General features: G+C 33.4%; 3 protein-coding genes across 5 annotated transcripts; 1 reads left to right on the top strand and 2 right to left on the bottom strand.

The window, feature by feature from the left end:
• Window positions 1-1,446: 1,446 nt before the first annotated feature.
• LOC7493681 (mitogen-activated protein kinase kinase kinase NPK1) lies at window positions 1,447-8,186 on the bottom strand. 2 transcript variants are annotated; one of them, XM_024606649.2, is made up of 17 exons: window positions 7,755-8,186; window positions 7,632-7,673; window positions 6,976-7,041; window positions 6,783-6,893; window positions 6,614-6,694; window positions 6,448-6,525; window positions 6,279-6,361; window positions 5,375-5,456; window positions 5,140-5,240; window positions 4,913-4,952; window positions 4,449-4,508; window positions 4,320-4,366; window positions 4,007-4,235; window positions 3,690-3,926; window positions 3,007-3,347; window positions 2,841-2,920; window positions 1,447-1,927 (listed from the first exon to the last, which is right to left on the bottom strand). In XM_024606649.2, the coding sequence occupies exons 1-17, from the start codon at window positions 8,046-8,048 to the stop codon at window positions 1,824-1,826; spliced, it is 2,076 nt and encodes a 691-aa protein (XP_024462417.2). In that variant the 5' UTR covers window positions 8,049-8,186; the 3' UTR covers window positions 1,447-1,823. The 2 variants fall into 2 exon arrangements, with proteins under 2 accessions (XP_024462417.2, XP_024462418.2); XM_024606650.2 differs by having other exon boundaries at window positions 2,841-2,908; window positions 7,755-8,185.
• A 5,798-nt stretch (window positions 8,187-13,984) lies between these two features.
• LOC7457858 (uncharacterized) lies at window positions 13,985-15,623 on the bottom strand. The gene is made up of 2 exons (XM_024606558.2): window positions 15,428-15,623; window positions 13,985-14,321 (listed from the first exon to the last, which is right to left on the bottom strand). The coding sequence occupies exons 1-2, from the start codon at window positions 15,499-15,501 to the stop codon at window positions 14,093-14,095; spliced, it is 303 nt and encodes a 100-aa protein (XP_024462326.2). The 5' UTR covers window positions 15,502-15,623; the 3' UTR covers window positions 13,985-14,092.
• A 2,113-nt stretch (window positions 15,624-17,736) lies between these two features.
• LOC7471500 (E3 ubiquitin-protein ligase RHF1A) lies at window positions 17,737-21,126 on the top strand. 2 transcript variants are annotated; one of them, XM_024606050.2, is made up of 7 exons: window positions 17,737-18,228; window positions 18,810-18,856; window positions 18,956-19,018; window positions 19,149-19,257; window positions 19,409-19,704; window positions 20,099-20,206; window positions 20,292-21,126. In XM_024606050.2, the coding sequence occupies exons 1-7, from the start codon at window positions 18,061-18,063 to the stop codon at window positions 20,674-20,676; spliced, it is 1,176 nt and encodes a 391-aa protein (XP_024461818.1). In that variant the 5' UTR covers window positions 17,737-18,060; the 3' UTR covers window positions 20,677-21,126. The 2 variants fall into 2 exon arrangements, with proteins under 2 accessions (XP_024461818.1, XP_024461817.1); XM_024606049.2 differs by having other exon boundaries at window positions 17,738-18,228; window positions 19,364-19,704.
• The last annotated feature ends 1,372 nt before the right edge of the window (window positions 21,127-22,498 follow it).

The following is a 22,498-nucleotide window of genomic DNA, read 5'->3' as shown; positions in this document are numbered from 1 at the left end:
TATTTTAAAAAATAATTAAATATTTTTTTTACTTTAGTTTATATTGGGTATTGAAATCAATAATATTATAATAATTCTAGTTATAAAATCAAGACTGACTTAACCTAGGACTTAGATTGGTCTGAATTTAAGAAAAAAAGGAAAAATTGATTCCATTTAAGCTGGTCAAAAACTTAAATCAACCTGAGATAAAAAAACGGGTCAAAAACTCGTTGGTTTTTTTGAAAAAAATTGGTCAAAATAAGGTTATTTTGATTATTTTTAACTTTTTTCGGGGTCAGTCAGGTTGACTCTCCCAACCAGTGACCCAAACCTTGTATTGAGTTGACTTCCAAGTTGGATTTAATTTTAAACTATGATAATAATCATTTTTATCTATATGTTGACTCGAGTCAACTCATGTTAACCCTCTCAATCCGTGAACTAGGCCTTGTCATGATCAACCTCTAAGTCAGGTTTAAAAACAATGATAATAACAATTTTTATTATTACATTGACCCGGGTTAACCCAAGTTGATCTTTCTAATTCGTGATTCAGCCTTTACCTTGAGTTGAACCCTAAATCAAGTTTTAAAACTTTGATAATAATTATTTTTATTTTATGTTGACCTTTCTGACACATGACCTTGATCTTACCTCGAGTCAATCCATGAGCCGAGTTTTAAGACTATAATAATATTTTTACGTTGACCCATGTCAACAGTCAACCCCACTCGTGACCCGAGCCTTGCCTTAAGTTGACTCTCAAATCAGGTTTAAAACTATAATAATAATTATTTTTATTTTTATTTTTGCATTGACCTGGGTCAACCCTACCCGTGACCCAAGCCTCGACTAGTGACTTGAGCTTTGCCTTAAATTACTCCCGAATTGAATTTTAAAATTATGATAATAAATATTTTTTTATATATATGTCTTAGTTAAACAATTTTGGAATTGAAAGTTTGTTATAATGATATTTTAAAAGAAAAAAATAATAAATATTATCTTTGAAAACACGTGTTTTCTATATCTCCTGCTTTGAAAGTACACAAAACATATTTATTTTTATATCTTTATCTATCTTTTTAACCAAATATATTTTTATCTTTACTATATTTATCTTTTTTATCCAAAAACAATAATCAAATACCACCTTTGATGCTGCAAAAACTCACTCAACATGTAGCATCCTAAAAAGAAGAGAAAAAAGAACGGCCGGCCCCCCACTTCCCTCACTTTATCATTTTATACATTGACCATAATCATATGCCTTGTGTTAGATGCATAGCCGCAAACAACATATGCAAACAACCAGCCTGATTCCTGGTAATTACTGAACAGCTCCTTACCTAAGCAAAGACCAAAACATTATAATTTTCTTTTACAGCCTTTTACTTCAACTTGGAGGTTAGAAAAATGGATACTCACGAGCCACGAGTGTACTGTTTCTTCAAACCACCAAAACATATTAAAGCTACATCCTGCCAGCTTGAGTGGCTTGACATATCCATCAAACATTACTTAATCATCTCCATGTTTTTTGAACATAAACTCAAAAAATACTTCATTCTCTATGTTTTGAATCCCGCGATAAACTTACATCAACTTAATTCACCTCAACGAGGTGGAGAAAAGGCATACAAGGATACTGCTTATATCAACTGAACCACAAGGATGTAATACAATGGGTGGAAGGTTGCCTGTGGCAAAGTGCCTCTTATATATTATCAGACACCATTTCACCAGATATATAACTAGATACAGTAAAAACTTCCAATGGAAAAACATGTTTCTTTTTTCCATTAGGCAATAAGAGACAAATGCAAGTGATGTACATACATTTATTTCCCAATAAATGCAAATCGTAACCGCTCTCTCTGTTGCATTAGAATTGGATCCTTCGGAGATGATGTCTTCCCTCCCACGCCTGCCTGCCGCATCATCTCTGCAATAGGCAACCAAATATCATACCGCTGAAAGAGCTCAATAAAATGTATCAATTATGAGTTTAGAGCCGAACTCGTGTCAAATGCAGCTCTGCAATAGGCACTCAAATATCATACCGCCGAAAGAGCTCAATAAAATGTATCAATTATGAGTTTAGAGCCAATAAAATGTATCAATTATGAGTTTAGAGCCGAACTCGAGTCAAATGCAGCTCTGCAATAGGCACTCAAATATCATACCGCCGAAAGAGCTCAATAAAATGTATCAATTATGAGTTTAGAGCCGAACTCGTGTCAAATGCAGTCTCATATGATCTTTTTGCTGGTAAATTGTTCTAAATTTTCGTTTTCCATGCTTTTGCCACATTGTTTTTCCAAATAATTCTTGCGCAAAAGAAATCTGTTTGCAAATATGTCCACACATTTTGTCAATATAACTAAGCAAGTTCAACTAAAAGGATCAATATGCAAGTTACATGAAGGCAATGAAATGCTGGGGCCCTAGAAAACTATCCACCTATCAAGGGTTAGGTCAAGTCATGCTACTAAGTTCATGAGAAATACACCACCAACCATTTTCAGCTCAATATGCAAACATATCTTATTATACAGGAGGTCATCCATTCACTTGCTCATCTTGCAGCCCGCCCAACCATCTTCACATTTTCATCACCTAAGGGTAAAAGTCCAGGACTCAAGAAAGAGTTATACGTTTTTTCAGAAAGAGCATTTCTTTTCTCAAGCGTCAATACATGCGGCACTTTGAGAATGAGATGAAGTTCTAATACCAAGACTTCAGCTAAGGAAAGAAAGCCTCAAATTTACCTCAATGGTGGTTCATAGGACCAATCCCAGCAACAAAAAACTGATAGAAATTTAGTCTTAAAATCAAGATATTAAATTAAAACTTGCCTCGTTTTCTTTCAAGTTCTTGATAAAGCTCTTCTTCCCATTTTCTTTGCCTCTCAGAGAAGCTTGTACTGCAAGTCAAACTAATGTCATTCTCAGGTAACATATTTCAGATGTGATTCTTTAGTAAAATTAAGATAAACCAGGCATCAAATAATGGCAAACACACCTAGACGTAAGTGTTTCCTGCTGGCCATCATGAAGAAACTCTTTCCACTCACTAAGCTGAGGTGGCTGAATTTCCTGCAAAGCTCGATTGTGTATACTACTTTCGTTTGCTACATGATTAGTTTGACGACCAGGACTTGCAATGCTGGGAGCATCAACAACTGCAGAGAGTCTTCTGCTAGGCAAACGTTTGGGTGACCTGCTTTTGGGGGGTAAACTTGGTAAATGTGTAGGATTTTCACTGTTTTCTGTTCCAACTGCAGTTGGAGCACCCATGGTATTCAAAGTGCTATTGTAAAACTCTTCATATAGAGGTGTCTGCAGCTTCTTCAAATCTAAAGCCTAGTGGAGTTTAAAAGAACAAGTATTAACAATTTCATCATACCAGTGAATAGTGTTACCAAAAGAGGGAAAGGCATAAACAAAATTTTGATTACATTACATCTTTGACTAGTTAAAGATGTAAACCTCCGATTCGTGTTATGAGAGTGCAATAACTCAATAAAAAAAAATCTAATAATAAAAAACAAGGAAAAATATCAATTTAAAAAAAAAAACCAAAAACAATTTTTTTTTTATAGGGTACACTAAAACATGTGGGGAAAGTACTATTTATTGCTACAATACTTTCCCTACATGTTTTAGTGTATTGTTAATTGGTGCCCATGAAAAAAAAAAATGTACCTTCTCATCCAAAAATGCTCTAATTTTTGACTCGGTAACTTCATCATCATCCTCAGGTACCACTGGCCCACATGGAAATGTGAAGTCGTTCTGTCCCTTACCGGATGCTTCATGGATATCAATAGCTTCATGGTTTGATTGACTACAAGACAAGTTATATCCACTTCTCTTAAACAATGGATCTTCATCAAACTTGCATGGCCAGTCATCCAAGGGTTCGCACATTGGGTTGACACTCTGGTTTAAAGAAACAATTCTGTCATTAAAGGTAATACAAGCTCCTGAAACGCATAGTTGGACAAAGAAGTGTTCATCACCTTATTTAAATCAGCAGATGCTAAGGTAGATTTGAACCTAGTGGATGCACTAACCGCAAAATCATCTTTATCATCTATCAGACACATGTCATCATCAAAATTTGCTGCACCCCAGTAGGATCTTGATCTTGACAAGTTATCACGATATACAGTTGAGGACTTCACACTACCCATTTCACAAACATCCTTCAATCCTGCACATGTTGACCTTCTGATCACAGAGTTCATGCTGCGCCATCGATACATCTTCAAGAGTCAAAAATAGCATAATAATAATAATAATAATGAAAATACACAAAGTTAAAAAGCTTACGAGCTCTTGAGATTCGACCCGGTCGCAGCTATCAGATTTCCAGATTCCTAAACAGGAAAAAACACATTAATTGACAAGTCGATGGTCACAGAATACAGTAATCAAACCAGCACATCTTACTACACTTACTCTAACTGAATTGCGGAATACTGAATGAGTTTCCTGATATTCCCCAGTGACAAATGGATGCTGCACATGTTTAGAAAAGGATGCAATGAGATAAAATCTAAACCGTGTTTAGTTCGCTATAATTAACCAATACCAAATAGTTTGAATAAATTTTGTCCAGGTGATAGGAGCAGCCATGAATATAAGAATTGATAATAAATGAAGGTTACTGCGGTGATTTTCAAAACAACCAAAATTTAATCTTCTATACCCTATCATTATCTCCAATCAACCGCACATTTGTCATCCCGCTAACCTAATTCTCTCCATTCTTCAGCTCATTAACTTCTTTTTCAAGTATAAAATTTGAAAAATCTTTTCAAGTCCAGTTATTTCTGCCAAGCATATGTTTTTTACAAGTGCATATTTGAGTAATATTACGCCTAGTTTATAATTTTTATAAACAATATACATATCAAAATCACCTGCAATAACTCAGATGCAGCAGGCCTTAAGTTTGGTACCCTGCCACCACGTATATACATAAGAGTTTAGTACAGACATACATCTAATACAATTCATAGAAATTATGTTTCAGAATTCATTGATGAAAAATACAGAGTCACTTCTGCCTAAAAATGTTGGCTCATTCAAAAAGAACAAAGATTACTAGAGAAATGAAGGACTTGAGATAAATAAAAGTGAAACATACTCCTGAAGACATTTTAACAAGAAATCCTTTGCCTCAATAGATAGATGTTCAGGAATTGGAGGATGAGATTTAGTTGTCCCAATGTGGAAGAGAGCAGCAACCTGAAACCGAAACTTGTTTTTAGACTGCAAACTAATCAAAAAAACAATATGCACCACCCAATACATTATAGTCAATTTTCTTAAACATTAATAGAATTAAAAAAAGAAATCAGTCAATGGCATCAAATCTGTACCTCCTGATACTGTTGACTCCATGGAGGTTTCCCTGTGGCCATCTCAATCACAGTGCATCCAACGCTCCATATATCAGCAGAACTATGAAATTGAATGTCAAAGACAATGGCGTCCAAAGAAGAAGAATTAGGACTAGCACACAAATCTATTTCTCTACTGAAGGAATAAGTGCACAACGATACACTACTGCATGAAAGCATGGCATACATCATTAATTTCCTCTTATGGAAGTTCTGACATTTTTCTAACTTTATAAAACTGCAAATAAAACTTTAATACCCTCATATTATGCAAATGCTGACTAATCCACAAGTTATATTGGTCATTATCTCCATGCGTTTCAAATATAAATTATATTGACACTTTTTTTATGATTCAAAAAATCTAACTTTGATATGTAAATATCTAATTCCTCGCTAAAGGAATGAATAAGATCACACTCTGCATAAGAGCATAGCATATATATTAAATTTCCTCATTTGCAACTTCTGACATTGTTTAAGTTTTTCAAACTACAACTAAAAACTCCACGTGTCACAAATGTGAGTATAATTTTTTTTGACATTATTTATGATTCCAATTATGTATTATTGCATCCTTGCATTTTAAATCCACTGCATGATTTTATGATATGAGATTGTGTGGAGCTTCCATTTGAAGAAATCATATGGTGGACCATGTCATAACTTTTTTTTTAAAGAAAAATCTACTGAGTTGGTCAGGGAGGATTTGAACTTATAATATCCTCTTTAGCAGAAAGGAGTGGCTACCTGTTAGATTATGCCTTAGCCATGTCATAAAAATCACAGAGAACTTGATTATACATATGTACATACTTCTACTCTAATGTCAAGATACATAATGGACAAATATGAGGAGAATAAATTGAAACATTGTTCTTACAAGCTATGCCCAGTCTGGAGAATAACTTCAGGAGCCATCCAATATGGAGTACCTTTCATTGACTTGGCACCATTTATAGTAGCCTGTAATCAACATAGCAACTTAGCAAAGATGCCGACGGAAACTCAACCAGAAAAGAAAGATTTTAAAATAGTAATATAAATAATACCAGTTCAACTACTTTCTTGGATGCTCCAAAGTCAGCAAGTTTAATGCAACCCTTGTTATCAACAAGAATGTTTGCCCCCTGAAACGAAGCATGCTCAGTGTCAGATTTTGGAGAAAGAGAGGGATTTTCTAAATATAATGTACTTTATATAACAACAACACAATACCTTGATGTCCCTATGCATAATACCATTCTTGTGAAGGTATTCCAATCCCAACAACAGCTGTTTCGTATACATTCTTATTACCTGCATATAAAATGATTTTAAATAGGACCATCATCAGCATTTCAAATACCACCGACATTCTAATATTTCAAAACTAGAAATCACTTACCGACTCAGGGAAAGATCCAAATTTTCCCAGTAACGATGATATGGATCCACCCGGTACAAATTCCAATAAAATATTCAACGAATCATCCTCTCTGGCAGTTCCCAGGTATCTCTAACAAACATGGAAATAACATAAATAAGCCAATAACCAGCCAAACTCACCAAAATGAAAGAGAGCTAAATATCATACTCACAACAATATTTGGATGCGAAAGATTCTTGAGAAGCTTCACTTCTTCCTCGAGCTCTCTGATGTGTGCCTATTTTAAAATTTGAAGTAAAAACTTCTCTATTAACCATGAGAATACTTGATCAAGAATAATTCTGGATTGAACTGGGTAAAAAGCTGTAGCTTTAGTTAGCTTTCCTATGTTTTGAGATAAAAACATAATAAAAACAATAATAAAGCAATATTGTAATAAGTGTCAGTGTGCATGACTTTTTAGTTTGAGGCATAATCCAAAAGTTTTTCCTAACAAAAGTGAGTGGAAATCACTTTAAATTAGAAGTATGTTAGATGAAAAAGACTCAAATCAACTTTTTATAAGTTAGAATCCATAAATAAAAATTAGAAATTTTAACTTTCAATTAAATCAATTTTTTAACTCAATTTTGTAACAAATGTTTCATTTAAGCCAGTCAAACATATTTATGACTTTTCTATAAGTCAAAAGTTAAAAAACAACTTAAATCAATTTGCAAAATTCACGCCAAATAGAACTTCAACGTTGTAATTGCCAAGAAATTCAAAAAATTAAATTAACCATCTAAAATTACCAAAATACGCCAAAAGTAACCGAAAAGGAAACTAATTGTACACGTAAAAGTAAAATTCAAATCCAGCCCTCACCTGCGTTTTCTCCTTAGAAGCACTACTGGCTGCAATCGAAACCTGCATAAAATATAATAATTAATAATTGATCAAGTAATTGTTAAAAAGCAAAGGAAAAAAATAGCAATTGAAGTCATTAACCTGTTTAACAGCGAGAAGTTCTCCAGAATCAAGATTCATCCCCATATAAACCCTACCAAAAGCGCCGCATCCAATCAACTCACCCTTTCTCCACCTGATCGGCGGCGCATCTTCTTTTTTAGATGGCGGAGGCAAGGACGGTATTGAAGGCTTGGCGAAGAGGCCGATTCGCGATGTGCGAATACTAGAGCCGATTTTCTCAACGAAACCACTGAATCCTCCATCTTCTCCTCCTCCTCCTGAAGTCGATTTAAACACTAAGGATCGACGAACCGATCCAAAAATGTCTTGCATTTCGTGGATCTTTAATTTCTAGGGTTTTTGCCTTTTCGGTGATGTTTAGACTCGAGTGTTTTAGTTTATGTTCGAGAGAGAGAGAGAGAGAGAGAGATAGCCGTTAGAGGCGTGTGAGGTGGTTCATTTGGGGAAGTGAAAATATGAAGGGAGGGAAAAGCAGGGTGAGAGGTCTATTTTCAAAAATAAAAAATAAAGAATAAACAAATGCAAGGCAGATTAAATGATTGGTTAGTTTGTGTTATGGGCCTTGTGCCTCGTTTGTACTGGATTATCTGGGTCGGTTGCGGTACAATTTTGGTTATTTTTTTATTTATTTTTTTATGGAAAAGCCAGATATTTGTTGCGTTATTTTACATATATACATCTCTTATCTCTACACTAAATTTTGTTGTATTGTCTTATTTTTTATTGGTAAATGACTTCACTTTGTTATCAATATTTTGGACGGATCAGATTGTATGTTAATAAGACTAAGTTCTTTTTCTAAATAATCTTAAAAACACGTTTCTATATTAGTTTGATGTATTCAAGAGAATATAATAAATCTTTTATATGTTGACTACAAGATTTAAATTTAGAAAGTCGGGTGATGGAGCTTTTATATATATATGATTTTCAGAAAACACCACAGTAAAATAATGTTCATGTCATATATATATAGAATAATCTTTTTTATAAAAGAAAATGATTTTTTTTCTCGAATAACAATATTTTGAATGATTAACGGGAATAATTATGGGTATGCACAATGACATTCATTAATTTAAATAACTTGAGAGGCAGAATAAGTTACACTTGCTTCTGTATATTCAAGTTTTCCATTTTTCTGTAATAACAATTTTTTTTTCTAAGAAAAATTAAGCATTGTACTCGGAACAATACTCTCGTCCGTTGTTTGATCCCTTGTGCACGTATATTGTTCTTTATTTCTCAACGTTAAAATAATGTTTCATGATTTATATAAAACTTCTTTTATTTGTCTTACGAGGAAATGCGCTTGATGTTTTTTAAAAGCATGCCCTTGATGTTAAGAAAACATTTTAAAATTGGATATTTTGGCTATTTTTTTATTGGTATTTTGAAAAAATATTAATAAAATAACATAGTTTAAATAAATAATACAATTTATACATGTTACAACTAAAAAACATGACATTCAAGTTTGTTGTTGTGTAAAATTATGATATTTAAAAAACATATTATAAAATGAGTTCATATTATAGGAGATAGGATGGAGATAAAAAAAATATTACAGTACATCAAAACTGACTAAACACCACTAGTATCTTAAAGAAGATTTTGATGAAACGAATCTAGTGACACCAATAATGGTCATCAACAACGACCCAAGTGTGTCATTTTGATTGTTCCAAAATGGCAAGTGGCTCATTTATTAAAATAGATTTGAAGTAATTAAAAAATTAATTTATTATTAATTCAATAATTGATTGATTTTTATTCGAAGATCAAGTACAATGTATAGTAACTTGTCATTATCTCTCAGATATTATGAAAATTACAAGTGGTTTGACTTAATTTTTCAGTGACCGGTTTCCCAATATAATTATTATCATTTCATCAACAATGTTTCAATTTAGATATTATAACGACATGTTTGTTCTCAACACCAAAGTGATTGACTCTTTAAATAATATTTGAAATTATTTACAAATTTCATTCTACCTAACATAAGGATTTCCAACATGTACTATTTGAGAATATAAGAAATATTTTTTTTAATTCGCACAGGGTAATGAATCATCTTTTGATTACTTAGATACCCCATGTAGTTTATATTATACATAATATTTACTCGTTTGTTACTCTTTGTCAGGACAATGTGTAGTAAAATGAAAATATAACATCCTTTATATAAGATAACTTAGTAATCTCGAGTCTAATTATCAACAACACAACTGTAATGTGAGCATTTTCATGAATACAAATGATCTATTTTTATAAAATTCTTATGTCATATGACAAACACCTGTATATTAGTTATAGACATTCCTCGCAACTAAACTTATGAGAACAACTACTTCATTTAATAAAAAAAATAACATAACATGTATTAGTTTCAATAGCTCTAATGAAATTCTCATATCATGAGTGATTTTTCTATACGGAATTTTCATATCATCTTATAAGCATATACATACTAGTTATAGATATCCCTCATAACTAAACTTATGACAACAACTACTTTATTTTATAAAGAAAATAATATAACATGTATTAATATCAACAACTCTAATTAATATCCGGTCGTAATAGAGCATTGATCAGAAATATTTAGGAATAATACTCTGATGTAATAAAAATTTTATAATTATAACAACTATGTAATTTTATTTATAAAATATTTTTATACCAAGTACTTTATTTTTTTCTAAATTTATTAATTGAATAATTAATAAATATTAAAATTAAATATATTTATATAAATAAAATCAATACTAAATATAACCAATAATATCCAACTGATACAAAACAAGCATGCTTTAAAATGCAAACGAGTGAATGTGGAAAATCCAAAGGTCTTTGGAAAACCCTCTCGGAGGGTACTTGGAGGGACGCATTCTTGGCATGTCTCTGCTTCTGACAGCAAATCCATCAATCCAGGTACTTGACTCTGCTTGTCAGTGTTAGATGTCTCTGCCTTGCATAAAAACTGTTGTTGGTCTTACCTTTTGATCATTGAGCTTATGCGCAGAGGGCCCGGCCTGTGGGATAGACTTGGGATTCGAAGAGGGGGGTGAGGCGGGGGAATGGAGAATTTTGATTATACCATCTGAGCTTTTGATTTTCTACCTCTGAGTTGTGAGATTTTGAGAGGTGGACTGCTCTTTTTGGAGATGTTCCAAGAAATATAAGCTCTCACTCAGGATTTTGTCTTCGAGGATCCTGCTTGGACATTTAAAGAATATTTGAAGGTGTTGTAGGAATTATGATGGTTTAAAGTGTTTTTTATTTAAAATATATTAAATAATATTTGTTTTAAAAAAATTATTTATAACATCAACCTATTAAAATAATTTAAAATATATAAACAAATTTAAACAAATAAAAATTAAATTTTAAAAAAACATAATTTTAAACCCGTTCCAAATTTCTCTATTTTGAAGTAGATGATTGAGGGAGATGGCTAGAAGGTTTATCCGTGGTGCAGGATTGAATTCCTCATCCTTTGTAACTCTTTTTGATACGTGAGAATTTCCGTCACCAAATAGGCTAGGAAACAGGTGCCTACCCTGTCACATGGCTTAAAAAAACGAAGCTACATCAGTTATTCAGCAACTAGGGATTAGAAATAGCAGCTGTACACAAAGTTTTGAATTTCTTATGTTGCTGATGATCATAAAAAAGTCAGTTCAAATATTAAGAAATGATGAACTTACAGTGACAGCCACTCGACAAATGACTTTTTCACCACGACCGAGCAAAAAGTAGAATCCTGAAATGAGTAATAACCTGAGGAGTGAAGAATCAGGAAATAGCGAGTTACATACAAGTGGGGAGCCTCTTGACAGCACAAAACAAGAAAATTATACTTGCAAGCCTGCACAAAACCTGAACACAGCAAAAGGTAACCCGGAGAGGCTCTTGAAAGGTTCACAAAAACACAGCGCCAAAACAAGACCAGAGTTTCAGAACAGAAAGCAGGTCAGAACTAAACATAAAGTTAAAGGTGTATTTGGTATTGTGGTTGATGTTATGGTTGTAGTTTTAAAAAAATATTTTATAAAAAATACTTTTAGTTGAGGTTGGTTTGGAAAAATATATGTTTGGTTAAAATTGCGGTTGAAATTGAGGTTGAACAAAAAGTAGTTTAATGTGTTTGGTTAAAAAAATATTTTTCAAATTGAGGTTATAAAATAATTAAAAAATATTTTTAATTTAAATATTATAAATTTAACTACTATTATTACATCATTAAATAAATAATATTGATATCAAATATTTTTTATTATTCCATTAAACTATATGCAATGTCATCACAGACAAAATCTATCAAACAATGACTATATTTTTCATGGTTTCTTAAGCACGCAACAACAAAAATTGAATTTTTTGTTACGTCATCAAGCGATCTCCTTCTAATTTTTTGAATAAAACACAATTAAAATTAAAAAAAACTGAATTTTTTTTAACTGGGTCGAAGCCGGCAAGAACATAATTGGAATTGCGATTAAATTCCACAAATGTTACGTCATCATGCAATATTCTTCTAATTTATGTAGTGTTATTAAATAATATTAAATACTAGTTTTTCGAGTAAAACTCAATTTTTAAAAAAAAAAATTACAATTTCATTACGTACAAAATTCATTCGACAAGAACTACAGTTTTCATGATTTTTTGATCGTGCAATAAAATTAGGTAAAATATTATCAGGAATAAAATTGAGATTACAGTTCGAGTAAATTTAATCCACTTTAAACTAATTTTTTAAAAAAACAAAAAAAAATATATTGTTCACGTTCACGTGAATAGTGCGAGTGAAATCACTTAACTGCACTGGTTTTTCAAAAAAACAAACTAAACTTTTCATGTGAACAGTGCGAGTAAATTAATTCACTCGCACTGGTTTTTCAAAGAAAAAAAACTGATTTAAGTTTAGTGAACAGTGCGAGTAAATTAAAATTCACTTGACAGTAGAGCTCATACTCCACTGTACAACTTCCTGCCCCACGATAAGCTGTCAAATGCTGCTTCTTCAAAACCTGCGGTCTCATCTTGAATTTTAGTGGGTCCTACCAGTGGAAAGTAATTTTTTTTTTCTTATCAAACGATATTATGTGTGACTGTGGGTGAACCTTACCCGCAGCAACGTTACCAAACAGGCACAACAACATCGGGGATCACGGGCTTTAAAAAGCAGGTGCTTAGCTTTGATTAAAAACTTCAGTCTGTAAGGAGACCTGTGTAATTATGTCCAATAAGCCTTGCAATATATTCATCAATAATCGCTCATATGAGTTTATAAATGGAGAAGATGAAAGAAAGTTGAAGAATTTCTTTTGTTTGATTATAGAGAAGGAAGGAGTGCAGATAATTTTCACATCGTACATTGCATTTATGTCATCGGAGATAGAGTTTTTCCCTTGTAATTACCAAGGACATTATAGAGATTTTCCCTCGCTTCATTTTTTGTTTCATACCGTCAAAGGTATTCTTCGTCATTACTCCGACCTTGTGCATTCAACGAAATAAATTCCTTTGAATTATGGTCTGTTGAAAAGTCTAAGAAAGGAAGTAAATGTTTGCTCAAAACCTCCTTCCCTCCCTTCGTATTTGAAATAATGTTTCTTTTTTCTATCTCAAATACTTGAAAACCACAAGAAGATGGCGATATTGATTTTTTTTTCTTTTAATGAACGAATTACTATTAGTGATCAAAATTAACGAAGGTTCCGAAGTAGAGTCAATGCTACAAGCTATACAAGAAATTGTTTATCAGACAGTTTTTGATAAAAAAAAAAAAGCTTATGGTTTGCAGCTGACTTGCTAACTGCCAATTTCTATCATGTTAATACTATACTTCTTAAAAAGCTTATGGTTTGTAACAGTGTCAAATGTGTAAGAGATGCACAATACGGCAGGCTGTCCAAAACAGTGTCTAGGGGTGTTGGCAGCCATGCCAACAGGGGGATAAATCAGCAGCGCAGATTTGTGCAGCTGTAGGTTCGTCAAAGGAAAATTGACAACGCAGATTGTTGACGAACATGGTTGGATGATGGATTGTCCAGGCCACGCAAGAAAACTTGTCAAGGGGATAGGCTGATGAGAACTGGGGCTATCGTGAAATTTGGCAGCGCGCAACGGCTTGTGCAAGTCGTTGATTTGACTTGGCACGATCTGAAACTTGGACGAAGAACTGTCAAAGGCATGAAAGAGACTCAACAAAAATGGATAAAATCAGTATAGGAAAGTAAGAAATTCGTAGCAAATTGCAATTCTAAGCACATGAAAATTTGCTTTTTTTTAATAGCAGTTGACAAACAGTATATATTATTGCAAGCCGCCACAGTTCCTAGAAGCTATCTGAGATTTCTTGCAACGGAAACTTCGAAAGAAATACAAATGGTGCAGACAGCAGAGTTTTTTTTTCCAAGCACTTCACATAAAGAGAATGATGCACCTTTAGCCAACTCTTGTGTCTTCTTAACATCCATCCATCCAGGAGCGCCATGACAGTGCAAGACTTGTGCTCCCACCTCATTCTCCATAGGCTTTGCAGCCAACATGATACGAGCAACTTTACTGACCCTGTTCGTGAACAAATAATGACACCACCACCATTAGAGTGATACACCAAGCATTAAATTTAAATAACACGGTGGTGGAGGCATGATTTTTTAAATGAAGGGAGAAATTATTAATAAATATTTGATATTATATGCTATACAGATGTGTGTTATATAAAGAAATTAATTTGAAATATATATACCAACTCAAGTCAAGTAAAATTAATTTAAAAATATTTTTAAAATAAAAAAACTTACATTGTAATTGTTCTCTTTTAGAATATTTTGTATTTTAAAACTGCTTCATAATGATTTTATTTTTAATCCCATTAAAAATATCTTTCTTAATATATACAACAAACTTTCATTTATCTATTTCTAAATCTTTCAAGGATTAGAAAAGTTCTTGACAACAATTATATGCTGACATATAATACATAACATCTAAAATCATAGCTTAAAAGGATTGTTACAAATTGATGTTGTTCTTACTGACTTGTTGTTTTTGTAGAAGTAGATTAAACATAAATATTAAATGTTTTTTTTTATCTATTATATCCCTAATTTTTTTAGTTGTCCTGTACTTCATTTTTAATCACTAGTAAATTCATCACCATCATTTTTTATATGAAATTCATAGCAAAATACTTATCAATTTATCAAAACTCATTTCAATTCATATCCATTAGCATATAATATTACCCATACACATATTAATTCAACAAACCCATAAATTATTATAAACCCCAACAATTTCAATAACTAATTATAAAGAAATAAAACTAAAATTAGATAATAAAACAAATAGAAAAGATGAAAGAAACTTCTCTAAAGCATAAAAAGTTACTTGTTTAACTAATTAATAACTTAAAGCTTGAAGAGAAATTTTATATATAAAAAAAATAGAAACAATAGTAAAAAAAAAAAAACTTGGATCAATTAGTAACTAAAAAAGAAAATTAACCTTGTAAAACTATTATATTAATATTTTAATATAAAAAATCCTTAAAAAAATAAATTAAGGGGCAATTGCCCCTTATGCTACATTGTAACGAGCATCAACTTTAAACTTTTTACATAAAAGAAGATGCTCAACTTCAAAAAAAATAAAAACCCATCAAGAGTCACCTGTGACTTGCCTGCGCAGCACGTGACCTTGGTGAATTGGCGAAGAGTGGAGGCATCCTCATTATCTTTAGCATTATCAGCTGCTTTGGTTTGTGAAGGAGAATTCAGAATGGCCTTCAATGGCTTAAAATTTGGTCTAGAAAAGAAGATAGCTCTGTTCTCTTTATAAGGATTACTGGTTTCTGGTTGAAGTAGAAAAAACCGTTTCGAAAATAAAACAGCCTGTGAAACTGGTAGAAGGTGAGAAGCTAAGATTATAGAAGCCATTGCCGGCTTAACTCTTGGCTCACTCTCACTGGCTAGCGGCAAAAAAATGATACAGGGTGCAGGAGATTGATCCATTTGGGCATGTGCTGGACTAGATGGACTAAAAAGTAAGTTTTTTAACAAATATAAATTATATTTTTTTTCAATGAAGGTTTTAGCATAGAGTATTCAATTAAATCTATGTTAAACTAAACTATATGTTAATTAATTGAATAATTAAACAAAACAAAATACAATTTTAACTATCTCTCATCATATAATCATATAATCACGGTACATTTGCATGCTAGTGTTTATTTGGAAGGTATCTTTTATTTTCTTGATGTTTTTTAAGAATGATTTTCGATTAAAAATATACTAAAATAATAATAATATATTTATTTTTTATTTTATTTATCAAAATTACCAAAAAAAAAAACAATAATTTATAAGCACCGAGAAGCGATGCCTGCTTTTCTTATTATGATTTTTGTTTTTTTGGGAAATGATTTTCTAACGCGTGGATTAGTTTAGTCTAAGGTCTTGCACGTGCCATGCGTGTTGGATGAACGGTGGAATTGACAAGTCAACAATGGGATGCAACTTTTTTGTAATGCTCCCTGTAATTTATTAAATTTGTTGATCATACCCTTATACTGTAAGGTATTTGTCAATGGTTCCCGGATTTATCTTGTATTTTTGCTTTTCGCTTCAGCGACTTCTTTTGGGATTCAGGGATTTTAATCGCGTCGGTGATGAGGAAAGGACTCATACAAAGGTATGGCGATGGCTTTGATGAGGGAATGGAAAGCAAGCTTTGCTCAAGTCTTGGAAGGAAAGGAGAGGAGTTAGGTGATTCCCCTACCTGGAAGTAATTTCAAGCTTCAATCGTAGGTTGAAGTCATAATTACGTAAAAGAAGATTTGTTGTAATTGTGAGGGTGGAGGGTCAAATTAAACAATCAAATGTTGCTTTGAAATTAATTTATTCCATTTATAACTTTAACCAAATCAAGAAAAATATGTTTTATAAACGGAAAAATGTAAATCATTATATTGGATATGTTTGCTATTGCATTATAACCGTATTTTTAAATTTTATTTTATTTTTTAGTTTTAAATTATTTTTTTATATTTTAAAATTGTTTTGACATCAAAAATAAATTTTAAAAAATAAAAAATATTATTTAGATGTATTTTTAAACAAAAAAAATATATTAAAAAACAACATGTTTGATCCTATTTCTTGTATTTGTTGAAATACAAGTTTTCGATGTCTCAATTTCTATTTTTCTTTTATTCTTAATCAGTTTTCGTTGTAATTGAGAAAAGGAGGACCAAGTCAAGCCAGTCAATAATTTATTCCATTTTTTTCTTGTCAAATTTATGCAATATATAAAGAAAGATTGTCCTTCTGCTATAAATATAAATGAGAAATTGACTTCAAGTGATGCATGATCTCGATGGAGACAGACGATTATTACCAGTTAGCCTAACTTGATCATATTTTCTCAGTTACAGCAGTAGAAATGGACCCAAAATTAAAATCTAATGTTCCTATTCATTGTAAAAATCTGAAATAGTATAAAAAAGTTTCATAACTGATTTTAACTAGTTAAAGACAAAGCATTGTATTATTAAAATTCACTAAGCATATTACCAGTAAATTATGTAAAGTTTTAGGTTTATGATTATATTTGATATTATGATAGGGTTAATTTTATAAGTGTTTTTAGTTTAGAAATATATTAAAATAGTATTTTTTTTATTTTTTAAAATTTATTTTTAGTATTAATATATTAAAATAATTTAAAATAATTTTTTTTTAAAAAAAAACACGGCAATAACAATTACTCCGCGTGTCAATAAAATCTTAATTTCAATGGGAACTAAATGTGGCATGGCAATCTAAAAATGGTTTGTTAAATGAAGGTTAATCTTATCATTCCATCCAAGCACATACCAGTTTTAACAGTAGGTGGGGGAGGGTATAACAGTAACTAACACCAAGAAGTAAAAAAAATACCACGGAATAAGGACGGACTTGTAGCATTACAGGCGTCTCTTTTGGAGAACAACCACTCAGGGGGCATTGAAGCAATTTGGAAATTTTTTTTTTCCAGATATAATTAATTAGTTAACCGACTGTCGGTAAATAACTTTAATGCCAGAAAGAATCAGAAGAGATTGACCAATTCCATGGAACCGTCTGAATCGGATTCCCTTGCCTGCATTTTCTGCCTCTCTCCCTTTTCCTCTCCTTTAGTTCTTTTCGTTTCTTTGACCATTTACAGACACACTCTCTCTCTCTAGGGTCTCTTCTTCTTCACCACCCTCCCCTCTGTTTTCCATCAACTCAAACAGTGTCTCTCTCTCTCTGTCTCTGAAATGGCGAGTTTTACTTCGCTTTCCTCTTCAATGTCTGACGCTCCAATGATCTTAGTTCCCGCGTATTCATCTTCTTCTTCTTCTTTGGGAGCTGGAGTCGAGGATGCTTTCGAAGACGACGCCTGCAGTATTTGCCTCGATCCTTTCACCCCTCAAGACCCTGCTACTGTATACCACTCCATCACTCTTTGTTTATTCATTTTTTTTTCTTTTTAGGGAATAAAAAGGAAGTTTATGTATCAGTTGGAATCAAATTTAGAAAGTAGTAAGTTTGTGGCACAATCATTTAATTATCATAATTTGTTTTCTTGATAAAATTGAGGTAAATTTTATGTTCTCTAATCGCTTCTTTTGGCACCATTTTCATTCGAAGAGAACTGTTGACGAGAAATAATTTCATTTTAATGCCCAAAGAAAATATGAGCTTTTCTTTTTCTGAAAGCACTAAAGGAGGGTCCTGGAATATATACATATATAATCTCTTCTCTGCATATATTTTCTTGGCCCTGTTTTATTTTTTATTTCTGCTACGGTTTCCATGTAAGATTGATGATATAATAACAATGCTAGAATTGATCTTAGGGTGCTTTTACCGGTACTACCATTGTGTTTCTCTTGCTGTTCTACAGCGATCCTTTGACTACAATTTGTCAAAATGTCATGGTTCTTGTTCTGTCTCAGCATGATTGTCTGTGATGGATTGTTATATTTAGGGCTTAAGTTACCTTTGGACTTGTTTCTTGTCTCAGGATACCTGCTGCAAACATGAATATCATCTTCAGTGTATTGTTGAATGGTAGGTATCAATCACCGTAACATTGTTTTATAGGAATCGATGTCTTTTATTGGATTTTGATGCTATGGCTGTCATTGATTTTACTTGCTTCTTGTTTAGGTCACAGAGAAGCAAAGAGTGCCCGATATGCTGGCAGCTTCTTGTACTGAAAGACCCTGCCAGGTATATGATTCTCGCGAAAAGCCATCTATATCAATCTTTACCTCTATTGTCCAGTTTTGCGTTGATCAAAGGAACCTAATGGATTGCGGCTTCTGTTTGCGGACCTTTGTTTCTGATTCTGGTTTTCTAGCCAAGAGCTTCTAGCTGCTGTTGAGACTGAGAGGCTTTTCAGGCCAAGGAACTCTAACCCTGCGTCCATGATCGTTCATCATTTGGATGAAGATTATGATGTAGAGCAGGTGATTATTTAGTCACTTTGAAACCATAACCACAACTTTTCATTTCACTGCGTAGCTGCCTCAAAAGTTTTTCTTTTATTTACTGGGTGCTAATGGAAATTTTTAGGATTCCTATTCAGATGACTCTGATTTCGACGATCATGTTATGCAGCATCTATCTGCTTCTGCTGCCAGCAGAGCTCGTTATGTTTGCAAAAGGGAGAGGCATAGGTCTACCGGACTTGGTCCCTCCCAGGTTCTTGTCTTTACCTCTCCTGAACATGTATCCACTGTTCAGCAAACATGCACTTCACCAGAAGAAGGTCAAATTTTAAGTTATGGGTCATCAGTGATTAATTCATCAACTCCTGGTACACCATCAGTTAAAATTCAAAATTTGTCATCCGTGGCCCCTCCTGTTGTGAACCAAGTCTCCACCACTGCTGTCAATAGCCCTTTTAAACCCAGGTATTATTCTTTTAATTGCAACTTTCGATGCAGACATTGTTTGTCATCTGGCTAGGTGACTAGTCGAACCATGGGTTGAATGGGTCAGAACATCTGAGAATAACTGAAAACAATAGGGAGAAAAATAAGAATGACCCTTCCAAAGCAAATGCCCTTGTTTTTTACTTTATAGCCAACCTCCATTTTCCTCCCTCGTTATCTTCTAACTGGTGGCATCATTGGATGAATGGCATTTCTTTAACAGAATTCTTCTGCGGTAGATTGATATGGCATGTTTCTTGTTGTCTGTAGCTGGACTCTTTCTCTCTATCTCACACACACACGTGCATTCATGGGCATGCAGCTGCACACATTATCTTTGTGTATCTTATTTTTTCAAATGCTCACGATGCAGGATTCTCTTTAGACAGCCACCAATTGATCCTCCCCAGGGGCAAGGCTCATCAGATTTGTCATCTCTCTCAGAATCTATTAAATCTAAATGGTTTGCTGCTTCAGCCAGGTAGATAATCGCAGCTTGGTTTCTTTGGGACTGATGTTTACTTGTTCAATTTCTGCTGCTGAATTATGTGGATATCTTGCAACAGGTACAAGGAATCACTTTCAAAAGGTACCAGAGGTATGAAGGAAAAGCTACTTGCAAGGAATAATTCAGTTAAGGAGCTGAGCAAAGAAGTTCAGAGGGAGATGAGTGCAGGCATTGCTGGTGTTGCACGAATGATTGAGCGCTTGGATCTTACTTCAAAACGCGCTGGACCCTCCATGTCTGATTCTGATTTTACTAGGGGGACATCAAATTTCTCCTGGAAGGGTAAGGGTGTGGAACAGAACATCATTGCTCAGGCTTTGGCCAAACAAAGTGAGGAAATTGCTCATGATACAAGTTTAGGTGCTTCCTCACATGCCTCTGCTACTGTCCCAGCCCAAGTGGAAATCTCCCATGCGCAGGTTTGGAAACCACTGAAGTTTTAACATAACCTCCATTGCCATAACAGATTGGTTCCAGTATGTCAAATCTGAAGTGCTGACGTTTAACAATATTTTCCATGTCATTAAAATATTTATGCCAATTGATAGTGATAAACATGGAAGCTAACCACCTAGGCGCATATAGTATCAGAACATCTGTGCCTTTCTTCTCCCCTCGTTTTACAGAGAGGTCATTGACACCATGGCGCTTTGACCTGGTAGCTTGACTCTGTTTGATCTTATCATCTAAGAAGGCATATGATGCAAGTGACGTGCTGTGAAGAAACCAAGTGCCTGTTGGTTTGCGTCCTGCATCGAATATTTATGCACAGCAACGCCCACGCCCCGTTAATTGACCAAGAATGACTTGCTGTCCTGGGATACCTTTTCCTTTTGTCACAATAAACTGTTTGAAGAGTTTAAGATAGATTAATATATGAATTCTTTTCATTATTTGCTTTTCAAGTAAAAAGAAACTTGATGTTCTACCTTGCCATGCCTACTCCTGCTTAAAATCAAAATTGCCAAGAAACCTGGCGTTCACGTTCACCAGTATCACACGTTTCTACTTTGATAGTTGGATGTGATTGGTGATGGATGTTGCTGTTCATTTGGTTTTACTTTGTGAAATAGACTGTAGGGTTCTTTTGATGAAAAAGTCTTGCTCTACCGAACTGCACCAATTCACACAAACCTGATGCGATAAATGAATATCTCGAAGTATGTTCAATCATTTCCAACTTAACATGATGCAGTTTCAAGAATGTTACATAGGATATGCACTGTTTATCACATATGAGTAACGTTTTCGTAATGTCGTATTCTTTATATTGGTGAAGCGATGCGGGTGAAATTTAGTCCCGGGCCAGAATTTGGGGGTTTGAAACAAAATGGCCGCATCAATTTACTTCTTGCGTTATTGGTGAATCCACTTTACCGGAAGATGGACTCCGCAGCTCATCCATAGATATTGCCATGAAAGGTATCACAGCTGATCAGGCGTCACAACATCGAGCATATTCATATAGACTATAGAGCATGCAAGGATGACATTTACAGAGCTAGCAAAAATGCAAATATTTTTTCTCTGTGGTCTCAGGTTCGAGTCCTGTGGTTGCTCATATGATGGCCACTGGAAGCTTACATGGTCGTTAACTTCAAGGCCCGTGGGATTAATCGAGGTGCGCGCAAGCTGGCCCGGACACCCACGTATTTATAGAGTAGCAAGTATTTATTACCATCGCCCGAAATCCTCAACCACCGGTTATTTCTTACGTATTTATCAAAAAAACGAAGATCTCGCCCTTCGATTTACCTATACATTTGTACAAACTACCAGCTATAAGACAAGTACGACAGGAAAAGAGCCCGAGAGAACCCATGCACTGGCTGATAAACCATTGACCATCACCCCCTGCTGCATTTTATAAAATGTCCGATGCTTGTAAATATTCATGAATAGTTGCTACAACCACAAAAGCCTTGAGAGTTTCAAAACGCCTTACCATTAGGATGCAGAAATTATTGCAGATGTAGTTTGTAAATGAATAAATAAAGAAAAGATGTTTATTTTATATTAGAAAGAAACACTCTCTCATAATATTTTTAAATGTAAGTTTTTATTGTATAGTAAATTAAGTCATCGTGGACACTTTTCTATTTGGTTTTCTAATGTTATTATATGAATATTTATAATATTAAAAGATAACATTTGGAAATTGAAACTTAATATGAACAATTATATTGTTTCATGAATAGTTATATTGTTTGATGGTTAGTCATATTATTTCATCAACAATCATATTGTTTGATAAACAGTCATAGT

This window comes from Populus trichocarpa, chromosome 8 (genome assembly GCF_000002775.5).
Source record: "Populus trichocarpa isolate Nisqually-1 chromosome 8, P.trichocarpa_v4.1, whole genome shotgun sequence".
NCBI lineage: Eukaryota > Viridiplantae > Streptophyta > Magnoliopsida > Malpighiales > Salicaceae > Populus > Populus trichocarpa.
Note: the sequence above shows the minus strand (reverse complement) of the source record. Positions and strands in the feature narration are given on the sequence as shown.

Bases quoted from the DNA above. Each gene is read 5' to 3' on its own strand.
- LOC7471500 (XM_024606049.2), top strand. From the start codon at position 18,061: ATGGCGAGTTTTACTTCGCTTTCCTCTTCAATGTCTGACGCTCCAATG. The intron at 18,229-18,809 runs GTATACCACTCC...TTCTTGTCTCAG, and splicing joins CCCCTCAAGACCCTGCTACT to GATACCTGCTGCAAACATGA. The intron at 20,207-20,291 runs GTAGATAATCGC...ATCTTGCAACAG, and splicing joins TGGTTTGCTGCTTCAGCCAG to GTACAAGGAATCACTTTCAA.
- LOC7493681 (XM_024606649.2), bottom strand. From the start codon at position 8,048: ATGCAAGACATTTTTGGATCGGTTCGTCGATCCTTAGTGTTTAAATCG. The intron at 5,241-5,374 runs GTACAGATTTGA...TTTCGGTTTCAG, and splicing joins GGAGTCAACAGTATCAGGAG to GTTGCTGCTCTCTTCCACAT. The intron at 4,236-4,319 runs GTAAGCTTTTTA...TCGATGGCGCAG, and splicing joins GGGTCGAATCTCAAGAGCTC to CATGAACTCTGTGATCAGAA.
- LOC7457858 (XM_024606558.2), bottom strand. From the start codon at position 15,501: ATGCTAAAGATAATGAGGATGCCTCCACTCTTCGCCAATTCACCAAGG. The intron at 14,322-15,427 runs GTGACTCTTGAT...GTTCACGAACAG, and splicing joins GCTGCGCAGGCAAGTCACAG to GGTCAGTAAAGTTGCTCGTA.